The sequence below is a fragment of the Apaloderma vittatum genome, unplaced genomic scaffold (genome assembly GCF_000703405.1).
Source record: "Apaloderma vittatum isolate BGI_N311 unplaced genomic scaffold, ASM70340v1 scaffold19004, whole genome shotgun sequence".
Lineage (NCBI taxonomy): Eukaryota > Metazoa > Chordata > Aves > Trogoniformes > Trogonidae > Apaloderma > Apaloderma vittatum.
In genome coordinates, this window is record NW_009711147.1 from 3392 (window position 1) to 18337 (window position 14946).

At 41.8% G+C, this 14946-nt stretch overlaps 1 protein-coding gene across 1 annotated transcript; it reads left to right on the forward strand.

Moving 5' to 3' along the window:
- Positions 1-235: 235 nt before the first annotated feature.
- LOC104272542 (serine/threonine-protein kinase WNK2-like) lies at positions 236-13202 on the forward strand (the record flags this gene model as incomplete). Its single annotated transcript, XM_009867563.1, has 6 exons — positions 236-337; positions 4604-4692; positions 5479-5698; positions 8345-8633; positions 11748-11944; positions 12600-13202. Coding segments are annotated over exons 1-6 (1500 nt in total), but the record flags the coding sequence as incomplete, so codon positions are not given.
- Positions 13203-14946: the final 1744 nt, after the last annotated feature.

The following is a 14946-nucleotide window of genomic DNA, read 5'->3' on the forward strand; positions in this document are numbered from 1 at the left end:
CATTTATAGTGTTCTGTTATGCATTTTAAGTTTTCATCCTGTTGCTTTTTTATGAATATTTCCCAGACTCTACTGTATATTGCTTGTACAGGTGGAATAAACGCTGTAGCTGTGGCACAGCAACGACAGACAAGTCATGTTACCCATGTTGCATTGACTTTTTGTGTGTTTTAGATCTGCAGATGATCTTAGATTAGCGTTAGGACCGAGTACCGTTCGCTAGAGCGAGACAGAGATGAGTTTACAATTGCACACAGTCAACCTCATGCTGAATGTTAAGGAACAAAATCCCGACGAAATTGAGAACGTTTGCTTTATTGACTTCAGGGAGCGTGTGGTAGGGTGGAATTTAGCTCTCAGCTTTTTTGGAAGAAGGGTTTTTTTCCCTTTTTTGGTGATTACCTAAGTCTAGAGACTGCCTTCAGGTAGGAAGTGGAGTTTCAGTCCAAAGCAGACTTTATCTAGATGAGGAGGGCACCTTTGAGGAGAAAGGAAAGCCTTGAGAAGGGTCAGGCTCAACGCCGACGCGTCTGGCAAAATGTTGACTTGAGAGAGTAACATTCCATGTTATTCCCTCAAAAGTGTGTTGTGCTGATGGAAAAATGGCAAGCAGCTGTTCCTAGACCTCTGCAAAACAAGCTTCGCATTTTTGTCACCAACGTGGAGCTTAAAGCTTTAATGTTCTGTATGTGCCTGACTGTAAATCCAACTTACACTGGGGTGTAATGTATGTCAAATCCTTTCAGAAAGAAGGTGAGGAGACCAAGTGTGGTGGTGAGGGATTCAGAGTAAATCATCTTGTTTGAGACGGAGACATTCTCAAAAGGGAGATTGTTTGATCCCTCATTTTGCCCTTGGATTATATAGATATATTTTAGCATATAAGGAATTTGGGTGAAAATATCCCTCTGCCCTTATGTCCGCCAGCTGGCCCTGCATTTCAGATGCGGTGGTGTTGAATTTACTCCTATTTGCAAGGCCGGCTGCACAGTTTTCCAACTGTCAGGGATAATTCCTTAGCTAATATACTTTGAATTGCATGGGAATGCTCAGGAAAGACAGATGGCTTTGTTATAAATGACAGAGAGGAGCCCTTCAATTGCAGATCGAAACCTGAGTTTTGCATAAACCCCCTTCGTTGTCAGCGGCTGTGCAAGCACCAGGGCGCGGTGCCGCGGGGAGGGTTTGTGGCATCACCATGAGATTTTCTCATTTAAAAGTTCAGATTTTAGGCAAGAGTAAGGAGCAAGGCAGATGGGCCTTGAGAAAACACTTTGGCGAAGCAGTTCTGCTCAGCGCTTCGCTGCATATTTTGTCCTTGTTTGGTTTAGCCATCTATTCGCAGCTTAGCTGTTCGGTAGATTAATACAATAGATGTTTGGAGAGGAGTCAGTGTTCCTTCAGAAGATGTTGAGAGCGAAATGGAGGGACGAGCTGTTCTTCTGGTGGAGGCAATTCGGAAGGGCAAAAATCGGAGTCAGTCATTGGGGAATCTGCCAAAAGGACACTTTTCAGGCAAACCTTATTTCTAGGTGCCCAAGGTGTACTGCCCTGCTCCATCTCAGTAATGTCGGTGTTCAAGTCTAACCATGTAAAGGCGAATTGTTGGTGAGTCAGGAAAAAACCAAAATTAAACGGACAGGCGCTGTGATGTGCCTTACGCTGTTTGTGTCTCATGCTTAGATGTGGTGTTGGGTGATGTGGTTTAGGGGTGACCTTGTAGTGTAGGGTCAATGGTTGGACTCGATGATCCTAAGGGGCTTTTCCCACCTGAATTGTTCTATGATTCTGGGATTCTATGTGTTGAGTTTAAGATACCCATGAAGGACTCGGCAATTATAAAAAGCAGTTGGCAGGTTCCCTTGAACGCCTAGGGGTGTGAGCAATTGGCAGCTGAAAGCTCCTCTGCTGCTTTGTTGGGATTTTTTTTGGTGGTTTGGGTTATTTTTTTCTCCCCCATTAAATTGAAACCGATGCAGGTTTTGTCAGATATTTCTCAGTAAACGTGAAGCTATAGCAGGTGTGCTTTACCGAAGATTTCATCAAATTTTTCCCCACCTGAGAAGGTGAAAGGCTCCTCTACCTTGGTGGTGTGTTAGGGCGTAGAGAATTAATGCTAAAAAAGCCTTTTGCTGCTACTGTGTACTTTTTCATTTCTAATTCTGGTATCGGAACTCTCGCGGGGAGCACTCTTGACCCACGACGATTTGCTTTTGTTTGTTTTGAGCAAACCTGGGCATGCCCTTTGGTTTTGACATGTTTTTCTAATGTATGAAATTTGAACCCTCATCTCATAAGTAAGATTTAGGTTTGCTTAAGCAAATAATTCTTTTTAGTGGGTCACAGCCAGCCAGCCACGTGTACGGATTATTTTGTTTTCTTCCTACAAGAACGGGGTTTTTTTTCGATCTCGGCAGCTCTCTGCTAGGCAAAAATGGGAATCTGAGTCTTTGTATGACTATTCTGTCTTTTTTCTCTTTTTTTTTTTTTTAACCTTCTAAATTTATGAATTATGTATTTCACTCTGGAGTTTAAAGACAAAGGGGAGTGGTTGACCTGAAATAAATAAATAGATAAATAAATCCGAGTTTAAAGTCGAATCTCAGGCTTGAATGGCAACCAAATGTTAAGAAAAAGATAAAAGTATAATCTGAAGCTGGAATATTCAGAAATTTTCAGAGAGGTGACAGTATTTGTTGAAATTTGCCCATAAAATGTATTCATGCAGTGAAGTACTTGCAGGCGCTTTCTGAAATACATGTTTTCTGTGTTTTGTTTGGTTTTGTTTTGATCCAAGGCAGCATCAGGTGAGCCAAAAGCCTACTCTTCAGTGCTTTAGGCCTCCTTATCTGCCATCAGCCATCATTTACTGTTCTTTGAGGGTGAAACTTTAAAAGGATTTGAGTGGAGTTAAACATCCAAATCTCATTCAGTTCTGTGCTTAATCAGATTCTGGGTTTTTTAGATAAAGGAAATCATCTTTCCTTTTTATTCTGCTTATTGACTTAATTGGAAATACTTGGGTCCTTAAGTAATAGGGTCTAACTGCGGAATCTGTTCACAAATTAATTTTATCAATTTCTCAGCCATCTTGTTTTAGTAGATAGAGACATTGCGTGTTTTTAAAACAGAATCAGGTTTTTTTCTTTTATTTAAGCTGATGACAAACAAAAAGGGTAACTCTTGTGTTGCCACGCTCATCGTCTGTAGCTGAATGTATAAAGGAAAAGTATTCACAAGGAAACCTTCCATTGAACTGAATGGAATGGGTTCTCAGCATTCCAGATGTTGGGCAGCTGTGAGCTGCTCCTCAAGGAGAGCCAGAGGGTGATGAGGGAGCGTCTTGTCCTCCCTCTTGGCAGCTTGGTGTTGGAAGAATTGTCAGCCTGGGCTTTGGAAACATGCAGCTACCTGTCGACGCTAACTGCCATGGGGCTCCAGGCAATTATTTTTTTTGAGTCTACTTTTGTTACGTGTACGAAGAGATGATATTATACATAAAAAGTGTTATTTAGCCTGAGAACTTGCGTATCAGTTTTCCTCCAGTCTCATAACGTTGGTCAGATATCTGTTATTTTAATTAAGAGACTGTATACCCTGGGGAGGATCATGCTGAGTTAAGATCTGGGTCCTGAGATATTATAAAGTAGAGAGAGGTGACCTGTGACTCCCCTAGAAGTGTCTGCGTGTTGCTTTTAAATCCGCTCTGTCTGCTTAAAACAACCCCCCCTGAAAGAAATGGAAACTGCTCGTGTCGCTCTCGATGTGGCGAAACGGATTCTGCTTCTCTGAGTTTTCTTCCACATCGAACAGCTGGGTTTTCTCCTTGCAAGGCCATGCTCGTGGGCTAGCTCTTCCAAATCTAGACCTGAACGGTCTTCCTGCAAAACTGTTAACACCTGGCAGAGATTTAACTTGATTTCTAGGTTGATTCTAGGTTACGCTGCTCTGCTACTCGTTCCCGGTGAGATTCCACCAAATGCAACCGCAGTGTAGAGCTGTTGGGTGTGTTCTCTTGCTCCCCTCCTTGGTTTTTGAGTTGGATTTGAGCTTGGTTTGGGTTGTTTTTTGGGAGGGTGGATGAGGGTGTTGGAGAGTGTTGGGGACGTAGAAAAGCAAAAGATTTGTGGGAAAGAAGAACATGGAATATTCCAAGGTATTCTTGACTCGTTCTTGAAACTGGCTGTCTGAAGAAAAGAGGGATTTTTTTTGTTTATTTATTTACCGGCTCAGTGGTTTGAGAGTTAAGGCAAAAAATAGATAAATAAATGGAATAATTTCAGAAAGGAGTTATTTTGAAAATTTAGAATGTTTCTTGAATATGACTTCAGAGTCCACAGGGTATAACGGTGAGGTTTGTGAAGGTTTGCCCTGTGTACAACTGAGTTCATGTACAAACTAGTGTGCTTACTTTGAAGTGCAGTGGTACTTAGAAATACGGTAGCCCTAGATTTTTAAGTCAGTTTTGCATTAAGACTAACAACTTTAAAGTATTAGTTACTCCAAAGGTTGAACTGACTCTCAAAGTAGGGAAAAATGTCCTTAATTAAAAGATAGAATGGAATTCTTTTTCAAACTAAATTGTTTTTCTCTATCTTTTCAGGGTATAAAGCCAGCAAGCTTTGAGAAAGTTACTGATCCTGAAATTAAGGAGATAATTGGGGAGTGCATTTGCAAAAATAAAGAAGAAAGGTATGTTTCAAGTAATCAAGTTGTGCGTTAAATAACGTGCGTGCAGGGATTTCAAAGCCGTCTGTGAAATTTTTTTTGGCCTGGCCTTTGGGTCTCCTCTGCGCAGGACAAAACGCAGAATGGAAATACAAATGTAACTGCCTGCTTTCCTGCCATGTAACATCAGGAAAATTGAATAAATTATCGTTACGTTGTGCCTCTTGATCTCTCGGCTTCAAAGAAGAAGGTCAGAAAGCGTCGTCGTGGACGTGTGAGCTAGCACGTTCTCGGTCGTTCTGGCATATCTGTCTGTAAAACCTCGCTCCGGATGTTCTGCGTGGAGCTTCCACTGGGATGGGCGTTGGCCGTGAACGGGACATGGTAGATTGTCCCTGCTCTGTTACAGCAGATTCCAGTGAGTCCTTGGCCTCTGGATGAGGAGATAAATTGTGCCTCGTTTCCGGCTTTGGTTTTAAACCTGATCTTTTCTTACACTGGCCTCTCCTACGTGAGTGTGTCTGCTGTGCAGTACTTCATAACTTTCACAAATACAGGTTTTAGGGACCGTTGCTTGACTCCCTAGAAGGGAAGCTCTTGTTTAAGCACTCTTTAAGTTCAGATACTCAGCAAAAATGGGGCAAAGTTATAATCTGCAGTACTGTACATGCTTACGGTGCACAGATTCGTTGTGGATGAACACCAAACGCCCTGTAAATGTTTTTGCCTTTAACAGCAGGTTCTTGTCACAAACCTCTTTGAAATTGCATAAGATTTGCAGTATTTAAATATTCTTTGTTTCCATTGCAGATATGAAATTAAAGATTTATTAAGCCATGCCTTTTTTGCTGAAGATACTGGGGTAAGAGTGGAACTTGCAGAAGAAGACCATGGTAGGAAATCCTCTATTGCCTTAAGACTCTGGGTAGAAGATCCTAAGAAACTGAAAGGAAAACCCAAAGATAATGGAGCCATTGAGTTTACTTTTGATCTGGAGAAGGAAACTCCTGATGATGTTGCACAAGAAATGGTAAAATAAACTTCTCCTGACAAAAATGTATATATATAAAGTAGTGCATAAATCTCAAAAGGACAGCAGAAAAGTCTGGTAAAGTAACTTCAGCCATTCCAAGTGTCTAGTTTCAGCAGTTTGGACTGATTTTGTAATGAATGCTGCAACGAAAGGGTAAATGGGGAAGAACTAATATCTGAAAAATACTGTTAAACAGTTATGAAAATAGGTACATGAAATGGCATTTCAAAGAGCTTCGGGACCGTAGAGGTCTCTTCTACTGTTATGTTTTGACAACTCTGTTGCCTGTTTCTGTTAGCTGTCGAACGTCTTTAAGTTGGTTTGGAAGCTATTTAGTTTCAGACAGCAGCCTGAAAGAAATTAGAAGAGTTTGAGGTTCAACCACAAAATACTCCGCACCGAATTCTTCATAGCACTTCTTTCCATGTTTTCTGTTGATGTTGCTCAGGAGGGATGGAGATGAGGAGTCTGTGGTCAGCCACTCTATCACCAGACAGAAATAGGAAACTGGATGCAAACCCCCTGCGGAGAGTTAGGAATAAGCTTCGGGTTTTTAACTGATAAATTTAACATGAATTTCTGTATCTGCATAACTTGTGGGCTTTTGTTAGAAAAACTATTTTGTGTTCCAGTTTTGCTGTGTAGTCCTTGAACTCATGTTTTAATGATGTCTTTACTGCAGTTGTTTAGGTTTTCTAATGTCGTGGCGACCTAGAATCAGTAAGCACCGAGTCAAAGGTCTCAATTTCCTTGCGCTTGCAGAAACGTTCCTATTATAATCTAAATCCCGAGGGATCCCATTTAATGATGTTGTCATCACCACTCCCATTCTGTTTAGGAGGCACTCATTTTGGTAACGTCGCCTTCCTGTGCTTGGGCTCATCACCATATAGTCTAAATTTAGTGGGAGAAATTCAGGCTTCTCTGTCTTCTTGTCATTCGTTTGCAGTAGGTCCTTGATTTTTTGAGCAATGTATTGTTACAGAATTCATTTAAAAGGTACTCTGGTACAGTTACTTGCCGTTATATTTTGCATTTAAATACTTTTGGGAATATTTGGGGTTTTGAAGTTCTGTAGGTTGCTTGGCCTGTAGTTGAGATATTTTACTTTGAAGAGGAAATAATTCTCGTTAGAAGTGTATTTAAAAGGACCGCTCCCAAACTAATGTGGTACTATGCCCTTTCCTAAATAATCTGCAGAACTTGTGGTTTACTGTTACATTAACGGTCTCCCAAATGACTCAAGTGGGCAAAGGGGGACGCCTATTCCTAAGTGTCTTTTATTGTAACTTTTGTGAACTGTGGAACACCAAAGCCATGTGCTTTCATCAGTTTGTGCGCTGAGGAAGGCAGGAACGCAGGAGACCTTTTGAGCGCAGGGAATTATTTCTCATTAGTGATGATTTGCGTAGCCGGGCGCTCCAGCATATCCAGACGGTGTAGGCAGAAGGAGCTTAAAACATTCCGGTGGGTTTGCACCCTCAGGTTACCTTTTGCAACCGGTGGGTACTGTAAAATAGCAGCACTTCATTGAGCTTTAACCATTCTCTGTATCTAGTTGTAAGAATAAGAATTGTTTTTAGAAAATGGTTCACGTGGCGAGTTTTCCATGCCTTCCCCTTAAGCCTTGCCGTGAAGCATCTACTGGGCACCTTAGTTAATACCATACAAGGTTCCCTGGACCTGCGTGGTTCTTCTCTCGAGTAATTCCCTCCTGGCGTTAGCGTTTGCTGGATCATCGGTTCAGGAATGTCAGTAAGGTCTGAGGGCACAGAGAGTGGAAAATACCCACATCCATCTGCAGCTGTGTTTTAAGCTGCTTTGCACTTATTAATTTTAAACAGCAAAAAATCTGAGCTGTAGGACTGTCTTGTGTTTGGGCAAGAGCAAAGAGGGAAAACCTCTAGGTTTCCTCCAAGCGCTGTAGAATATGCATGTTAAGAACGTAGGAAATGTCTGGGAGGTCGTTATTAAACCAAAACTCGTGCCCTGTGCTGTAGGAGATTAGGCAAACAACCAGATGAGTTTCCATTTTATCTGTTGAGCAGTTGAATTCTGAGGAAGCCCACTCCCCTTTTCAGTCAAATGTGGACAGTCTGCTTTGGACTCTCTATAAAAGTCAATCAGTATTGACTTGACTTTACCACTTAAGTTAATTTGAGAGAAATTCTGTTCATGTCTTTTCCTTCATGACCTGCTGTGATACCAAGCACAGCAGTTTGGGAAACTCTGTGTGCTGGAAAGGTTGAGGCAATAAGTTCTGGTTTATGGGTAGTACAGTTTACTCCAGTTGCATTCTTCAAAGAGGATTTTTCAAATATTTGGTTCCCTCTTTTGACTATTCTGCTGGTCTTTCCAAACAACAAAGACATAGGCAAGCCACCTGCAGTTAAACTTGCTCTCTTCATGGGCGTTAGCTGGTGGATAAATTGACTAAATAGATACTGAAACTGCATATTGTTGATCTGAAACGCTTTAGGGATAGATGTTTTATTAAAACACAAACAAGCTCTTGAGTTCCTGCTCTTGTGAGGAATAAATTTGTGTTCTCACCAACGAATACCTTCTCTGTTAGGGAGAGAGTTGAGTGTTACGCGTGTGTGCGAGCATAGCCTTGCTAATAACTTCATGCCTCCTCCGTAGATCGACTCGGGATTTTTTCATGAAAACGATCTCAAGATAGTCGCGAAGTCAATACGTGACAGAGTAGCGTTAATACTATGGAGAAGAGAGAGGATCTGGCCTAGGATGCAGTTAGAGGAACGTCGCGACTCGGAAGGGCTGGAGAAGGTGAAGGCGCCGCAAGCGCAGCAGGTCCAGGTCACCTACCTTTCTCACACGGGTCACCATGTGCTGTCGGAGTCGGAGGAGCCCGAGGCGGACCAGCACCCCTTCCAGCCAAACCTGCCCACCAGCGTCACGTCTGTGGCATGTAAGTCTCGTCCATTTGTTGTGCGCGCGCGGCCATGAGGAGGGTAAAAACAGGATAAATGGAGCACGGCGTTGAGGTGAGCTGCTTGGGTGAGGTTATTGCGTGGTGACTCAAAGGGCACGTCTAGGGCAGCTGCTTAACAATTTAGAAGAAGTATTGCTTCAGCAAAAACTATACTCTGTAGAGATAGCTCCTCCTTCAGTAGCGATAAATGCAGAAAACAATGTGTTGGTAAAATGAAGAAGGAGGGATACTTGCTGCTAGACACAAAAAAATACGTGTTTTTGAGGCCGGGTGCTGGGATCGACACCAAGTTTGTGCAAAACACCATTTCAGAGCGTGCCGAAGTTGAACTGGCACCAACCTGGTCAGAGCAACTGGTGGCCTTTTCAAATTATGTTGGCAAGGCGAAGGTGTTGACTCCAAAGCAGGTCTGACTGCAACCAAAGCACTGCAATTGCTTGTGATTTGCGGGTTATTCTTGATGGCTTGTGTGAGGTTTTTTGTGAAGCTGTGCAAAGGTCCACAGCAGAGGGAGGGGAAAAAAACCCATCCCTCTCTGTTACGTGGTGGAATTGAAGATTTCCCTGGTTTCTGAGAAATACCAACTGCGGTTTGGGAGCACCAGCCCTGGGGGGCTGACACAGGAATTGGTGATGGGGTCCTAAGGTGGTGACACGAGAGTTCTTCATTCTCCCAGCTCCCTGTTTTGTCCTGAGCTCGTTGGCCTTGAGGCAAAGGAGTGGTTTGATCTCTGACATGGGGGGTCAGGATGGGGGATGTTCTCATTCATCCAGGCTCTGGTACCCACAAGCCAACTCTTGACGTTCAGCTGAGCCTGGTTCAAGGGCGACTGCTGGGATATCTTGAGGCGGGAGGATTTACATGTCCTGTTTTAATTCCAGTTAAATGGTTTTGGTCTATCTCTGAATAAGAAACTGCCTGGCTTTACTCGCAGAGCTTGTTTCTTCGTTCTATTTCTGAGCGCCAGACTTATCTCCAGCAAACAGCAAGGCAGGAGGAAGCGGTGGTTTTATTTCCCTAAAGTAACTTTGTCTCTGTCCCCTAAAATCAGTCTTTGTTTTACCGAGTCAAGCTCTGGTATTGAAATCTTAATCTATTTGTACTTTTAATCATCTCGAAGGAAATGTTGCTGGATATTTTTAGCATGGAAGATACAAGAGAGTTGCCTGCTTTTTTTTTCCCTACTCATTTTTTCTGGTAAAATCTGATGTAAATACTTTGCTACCAAAGAATTATCATAATTTTTCCATTTTACTCTTCTGGGCTTTTATGTAAGTATATTTAAATTAGAGATGCATTATCTTTAGCTTGAAGTCAGGTATTGTATAAATTGCCATAGAGAGGCCTGCTTTGAATACTAAACCAACCTCAGAATACTGCAGTATTAACAAAGTTTTGTTTGTTTTTTTTTTCCTGAAAAAATTGATCTCCTAAATTGATTTCCTAAATTGATCTCATTTCTTTTTTTTTTTTTGATCATAGATTCATTCTGCGCTAGGTACTTCTGTTAAGAAGCACTGTAATTGTGACCATTTTTGCTTCCAACGGTGCAATGATGCTCCTTCTGCTTCCCCTGGTTCTGCTGGACATGACTTTGCAGAATCTTATACCAAATATAACCCCCCCCACCAATTTATTTTCTACTCCTCCTCAACATTTAACCAATACTTGGTGTTATTTGACAATTCAAATTCAGCTATCTTGGAACATTTTTGTAGTGATGAGAGACCTCAAACCGCTATAAATTATTGTTCTTCTAATTCATATAATCTTCTGAGGTCAAACGTAAAACTGTAAATTAATAAGGTATGTAATGCTTGTTGTTCTGTAAAAATCTGAGAATGACTCACAGCTTTTACCTTAGCGCTCTACTGTCATACTCTTTTTTTTTTTTCTTTCGAGCTCTTAAATAATTGTAATGCAATGGAAGTGTGTATGTGGCAGAAATCCCTGCCTTCTCGGAGTAGGGCCATGTTGACTCTTTTTAGAAATGAGCTGAATAAATGTAGAAGAGAGTTTAATTTAAAAAGAAAAAAAAGCTGGGAGAATGATTTGTGTGTACTGAGGAGAGATGTCATCTTTGGTGCTGTTAAAAAATAATTTGTTATTTGAAAGACAAATAAGTGAAATCTTATTTGGAATATGGAAAAAAGAAAAGGTGGAAAGAGTCAGAAAAAGAAAAAACATTTGAGCTTAGCTGTAATTTAAGCCTTTTTTTTTTTTACTCTATTACAGTTTCAGTTTTTATTTTAAATCTCTGTTACAAGGTATTTGTACTTTGGATGCCTGCAGCTATGGTCTTGATTGTCTCATTCCATTTCTGAAATGAAGGAGACAGTAGCTTGTGCTCAAGAAGAGCTGGGCACCTGGACTTCAAAAGTCGTGAAAAGACATTTTTAAATCAGTAATAATCAATGAGGCAATTTTATTTCCACTGGACAGAAGATACAGTGCTTGCCCAGTGCCCGTAGCTGTGCAATTCTGCAAGTTAGCTGGGCAAGCATGACCTGAGCCACTCCGACAGAGCTCCGGGGAGTACCCCTAAGTCACTGCAGACCTACAGATTATTTTGTTATCTGTTCTTCGTCTTGAGGTGTTGCTCTATACTCAAGTAGAGTATGATTTGCTGAACTAACGAAGTGTACCATATAAATTTATATTAATTTAATCAGTGCTATTGATTTAAAAAAAAAAAAAGGTCTTAAAGTCAGCCTATCCCTGAGAGATCTAACTCTAAAAGCCCCCGTGATCTGCTATGAATGTTACGGTTGGGGTTTCCTTGCCTTTCATCCGACAAAAATCTATAAACGTCTGCAAATCTTAATGTCAACCTGATGCCCTTTAAAGGAAATACCAATGTGCCTAAAATACCATCGTGCACAGAAATCCATGGGGATGGTTTTTGGCCGGAGAGAAGCAGCATGTGCCTTTCGTGGAAAATAACATTTGCCTTGTATAATATTATTTATATAATGCGCTGTGGTAGTAAAAACGCTAATTACATAAACCGGCGTTGACCTTGCTTTGGAATTATTGCTTGAACGTTCGGAGTCGTCGAGCTTTTTAATGAGAAAAATATTGTTCTTTCAGCTGACAGCACGTTTGACAGCGGCCAGGGGTCCACTGTCTATTCAGACTCCCAAAGCAGCCAGCAAAGTGTCATCTACTCGTCTCTGCCGGATCCCGTGCCTCCCGCTATCCAGCGGGTGTACAGCCCACCCCTGAGCGAGAGCCAGGCTGTGCCCCATAACCTTCAGCAGCTGGGCCACTACCAGCAGCCCTCAGCAGTAAGTCCAAAGCTTTTCAGAATCCTTTTCTATCCTAGATCGTATGTAACGACCCCTTTATGCTCCCGTTTTTAGTAGGTATGGATTTTAGGGCTTGCCTAATTTATTCCTCGCTCACTTCTGTCTTGCTTAGTAAAACTTTTCTGGTTGGCCTGAAACATACACTTAGTAGATGGTGTATGGCTCCATATATTTGCCATTCTAAAGAAATGCTTCACCAGCAGCTGTCACACTCTGAGTAAAAAAGCTTCTTGCCAACCCCTTGTCACTGAACTGCATTAGTAGCTTTGCGAAGATTTGTTTTAAGCTCACGCACATGTTGAGAACTGTTCTCTTTGATTTGTTTGCTGTCCGTGTAGCCACGCGTTATTACTCCTTCATGTGCTCAAGAGCTTCTTGGCTCTGATGTTTCTTCCGGTTGTGACAAAGGTCACACGTCCAGTCACTGCCTTTTTTGGCTCTGGGTTTGGATTTAAATCCTGCACAGAGTGGCCGATGTATGTCTGTTACTCCAAAATCAGGCACTGGGAGCCCACTCAGACGTTCGCACGTACTCCCTTTTTTGTGCTTGTATGACCTTGGCCAAAGCAATTAATGGAACTACTGGCGCAAGAACAAACACGTGCGAGTGAACGTAAACCTCGGGTGCTTCCAGTCAGAGGTACGACACGGACGCATTACATCCTCCAGAACCTGTGGCAACACCACGTTCCGGTTCCAGCGCGCGTCCTTCTCGTGTGACAGCCGACGCTTGCGCTACTTTCTGCTGCCACCGCAGCCCCGTCACGACTTTGACTCCAAATGCAGCGTTTTTTCCCCAAGAGGGAAGGAGAACCCCTATCTGCATGCTAGAGAAAAGGCGGCAGGCGCACGACCTCAGGTGGCACTGGGGGCCCCCAAGGGGCTAATGTTTCCTCCACAGTCTTGTTGGATGTGCCTCTCCTGGTTGTGTCATTCTGGCCGAGATCAAAACCTGCAGGAGTCTTGGTGCCTGTTGAAAGCGCTTGCTCCCCCAGGTAGTAACCGCAAGACTCGGCATCTCAAAGAAAGTCCAGACCTGCCTCTGCTACATGAATCTTTACAATGTGTAATTAGCCAAAAAGACCAGTTCTTCTCCCACAAGATGTGCAAGAGTTGCAGAAAACATTCTGCCTTCTGCTCCTTCGATGGTGGAGAAGCCAACACGCCCAGCGGCTGCCAGCGCTGCGGTGAATCATGTGCTGGAGCAGTGGAAGCCAACTGCCTGGGAACAGCAACGGTAGCGATGTGTTAGGTTAGTTTTTTGTTGGGTTTGGTTTCATCCTATATGGCTTAAGAGAAGAAGAAATGAAATCCAGGCCCCACGTTTCAAGTTGTGGGGTTTTTTTTTCCCCTGCTTGATCCAGTTTTACCCTACACACTCAGGAAGGTGCATCATTTTCCTCAGTTTTACCATGTGTTTTCCAAAATGCCTGCAAGAAACAATGAACCGTATTTTATGAATGCATTGCAACGAGGCTCTTTTTACCTGAAGGACAAAAAAACCCCTTCATCCTTGGCATCTGGAGCCTGCTCCCCCTGCTGTGGAAACCACCTTTCCTGTTGACATCTGTCTTCTGGGAATTATCCCTTCTCATTCACCTGAAGCACTTGCTTAAAAAACTCACAATGTTACGCTCAGAAGGCACATCCTGAGCTGAATTTTTCTTAGATATTGAGCCATGCAGCATACTGATTCTTTCCATTAATAGATTTCAATAATTTTAACCTAAACGCATTAATTTTTCCATGATTGAGGCTTTGGGAAGATAACGACCTTCAGTCGTGAACAAAATATTTCTCCTAGGTTTTATTTTTTAATGAGCTTTCCGTATAGTTTTTTTTCTTCCTGCAATACCTTAGGTGCAAAGTTCAGAGGTTTGCGAATCTCAACAAATACAGGAAACAAAAATTTGACTCCAAACCTTCCGTTTTCCAAGGAAAAAGAAAAAATTTTTATTTATCTGTGAGATTATTTACGAAGATAGCAACCACATAACTGGAGCTGTAGTAGATTTGGGGTGGTTTTTTTAGCCCTATAAACCTCAGTCTGACATAGAGTTTCTTTTTATCTGCTTTGAGCTGAAGTTTTAGAGAACTGCTGCTGTTACAAACTGTAAAAGAAATTCAGATAAATTTAGGTTTGTTTCTGCTTGCATTGTGGCTTTGTTTCTCAGTTCTCTATTTGTTTTCTCGGCAATCCTTTCAAGTAAATTTTTGGGGAGCTAAAGATTCTGTATAAAATTCTACAAATCTCTGTGAAGATAGATTTCTGTTTTACCCAGCAGGCAGCATGGATCATAATCTGTAACGTTGTATGCGCTCTCAGCAGTTTTACCAGCTTGCACGTTTGCTTTCAGAAAGAAATGTGGTGTGGTTTGCTTGTCTTATTTGGAATTTGCTGCTCTTTTCCCATTTTTCCTTGAAGTAACTTTCCATTCCTTGCAGATAACCTTCATTTTTTCTATTCTTAATTTCATTTTTTAATTTTTCAATTTATTTTTTTTATTTTTAAATTTTTTTCCTTTTTTTTTTCAATTTTTCTTGTTCAAATTTTTTCTCGATTCTCCCTCTTTTTTCTCCTCCCTCTTTTTTCTCCTCCCTCTTTTTTCTCCTCCCTCTTTTTTCTCCTCCCTCTTTTTTCTCCTCCCTCTTTTTTCTCCTCCCTCTTTTTTCTCCTCCCTCTTTTTTCTCCTCCCTCTTTTTTCTCCTCCCTCTTTTTCTCCCTCTTTCTCCTTCTTTGCTTTTTTCATATTTTTTTCAATTTATTTTTTCCCACCTCCCTCTTCTCCTCCCTCTTTTTCTCCCTCTTTCTCCTTCTTTGCTTTTTTCATATTTTTTTCAATTTATTTTTTCCCATTTTTCCTTGTTTCCTTTTCTCCCTTTTCTCCCTTCTTTTCTCCCTTTTCTCCCTCTCTTTACTCCCTCTTTTCCCTTTTCTCCTTCTCTCTTTTCCCTTTTCTCCTTCTCTTTACTCCCTTTTC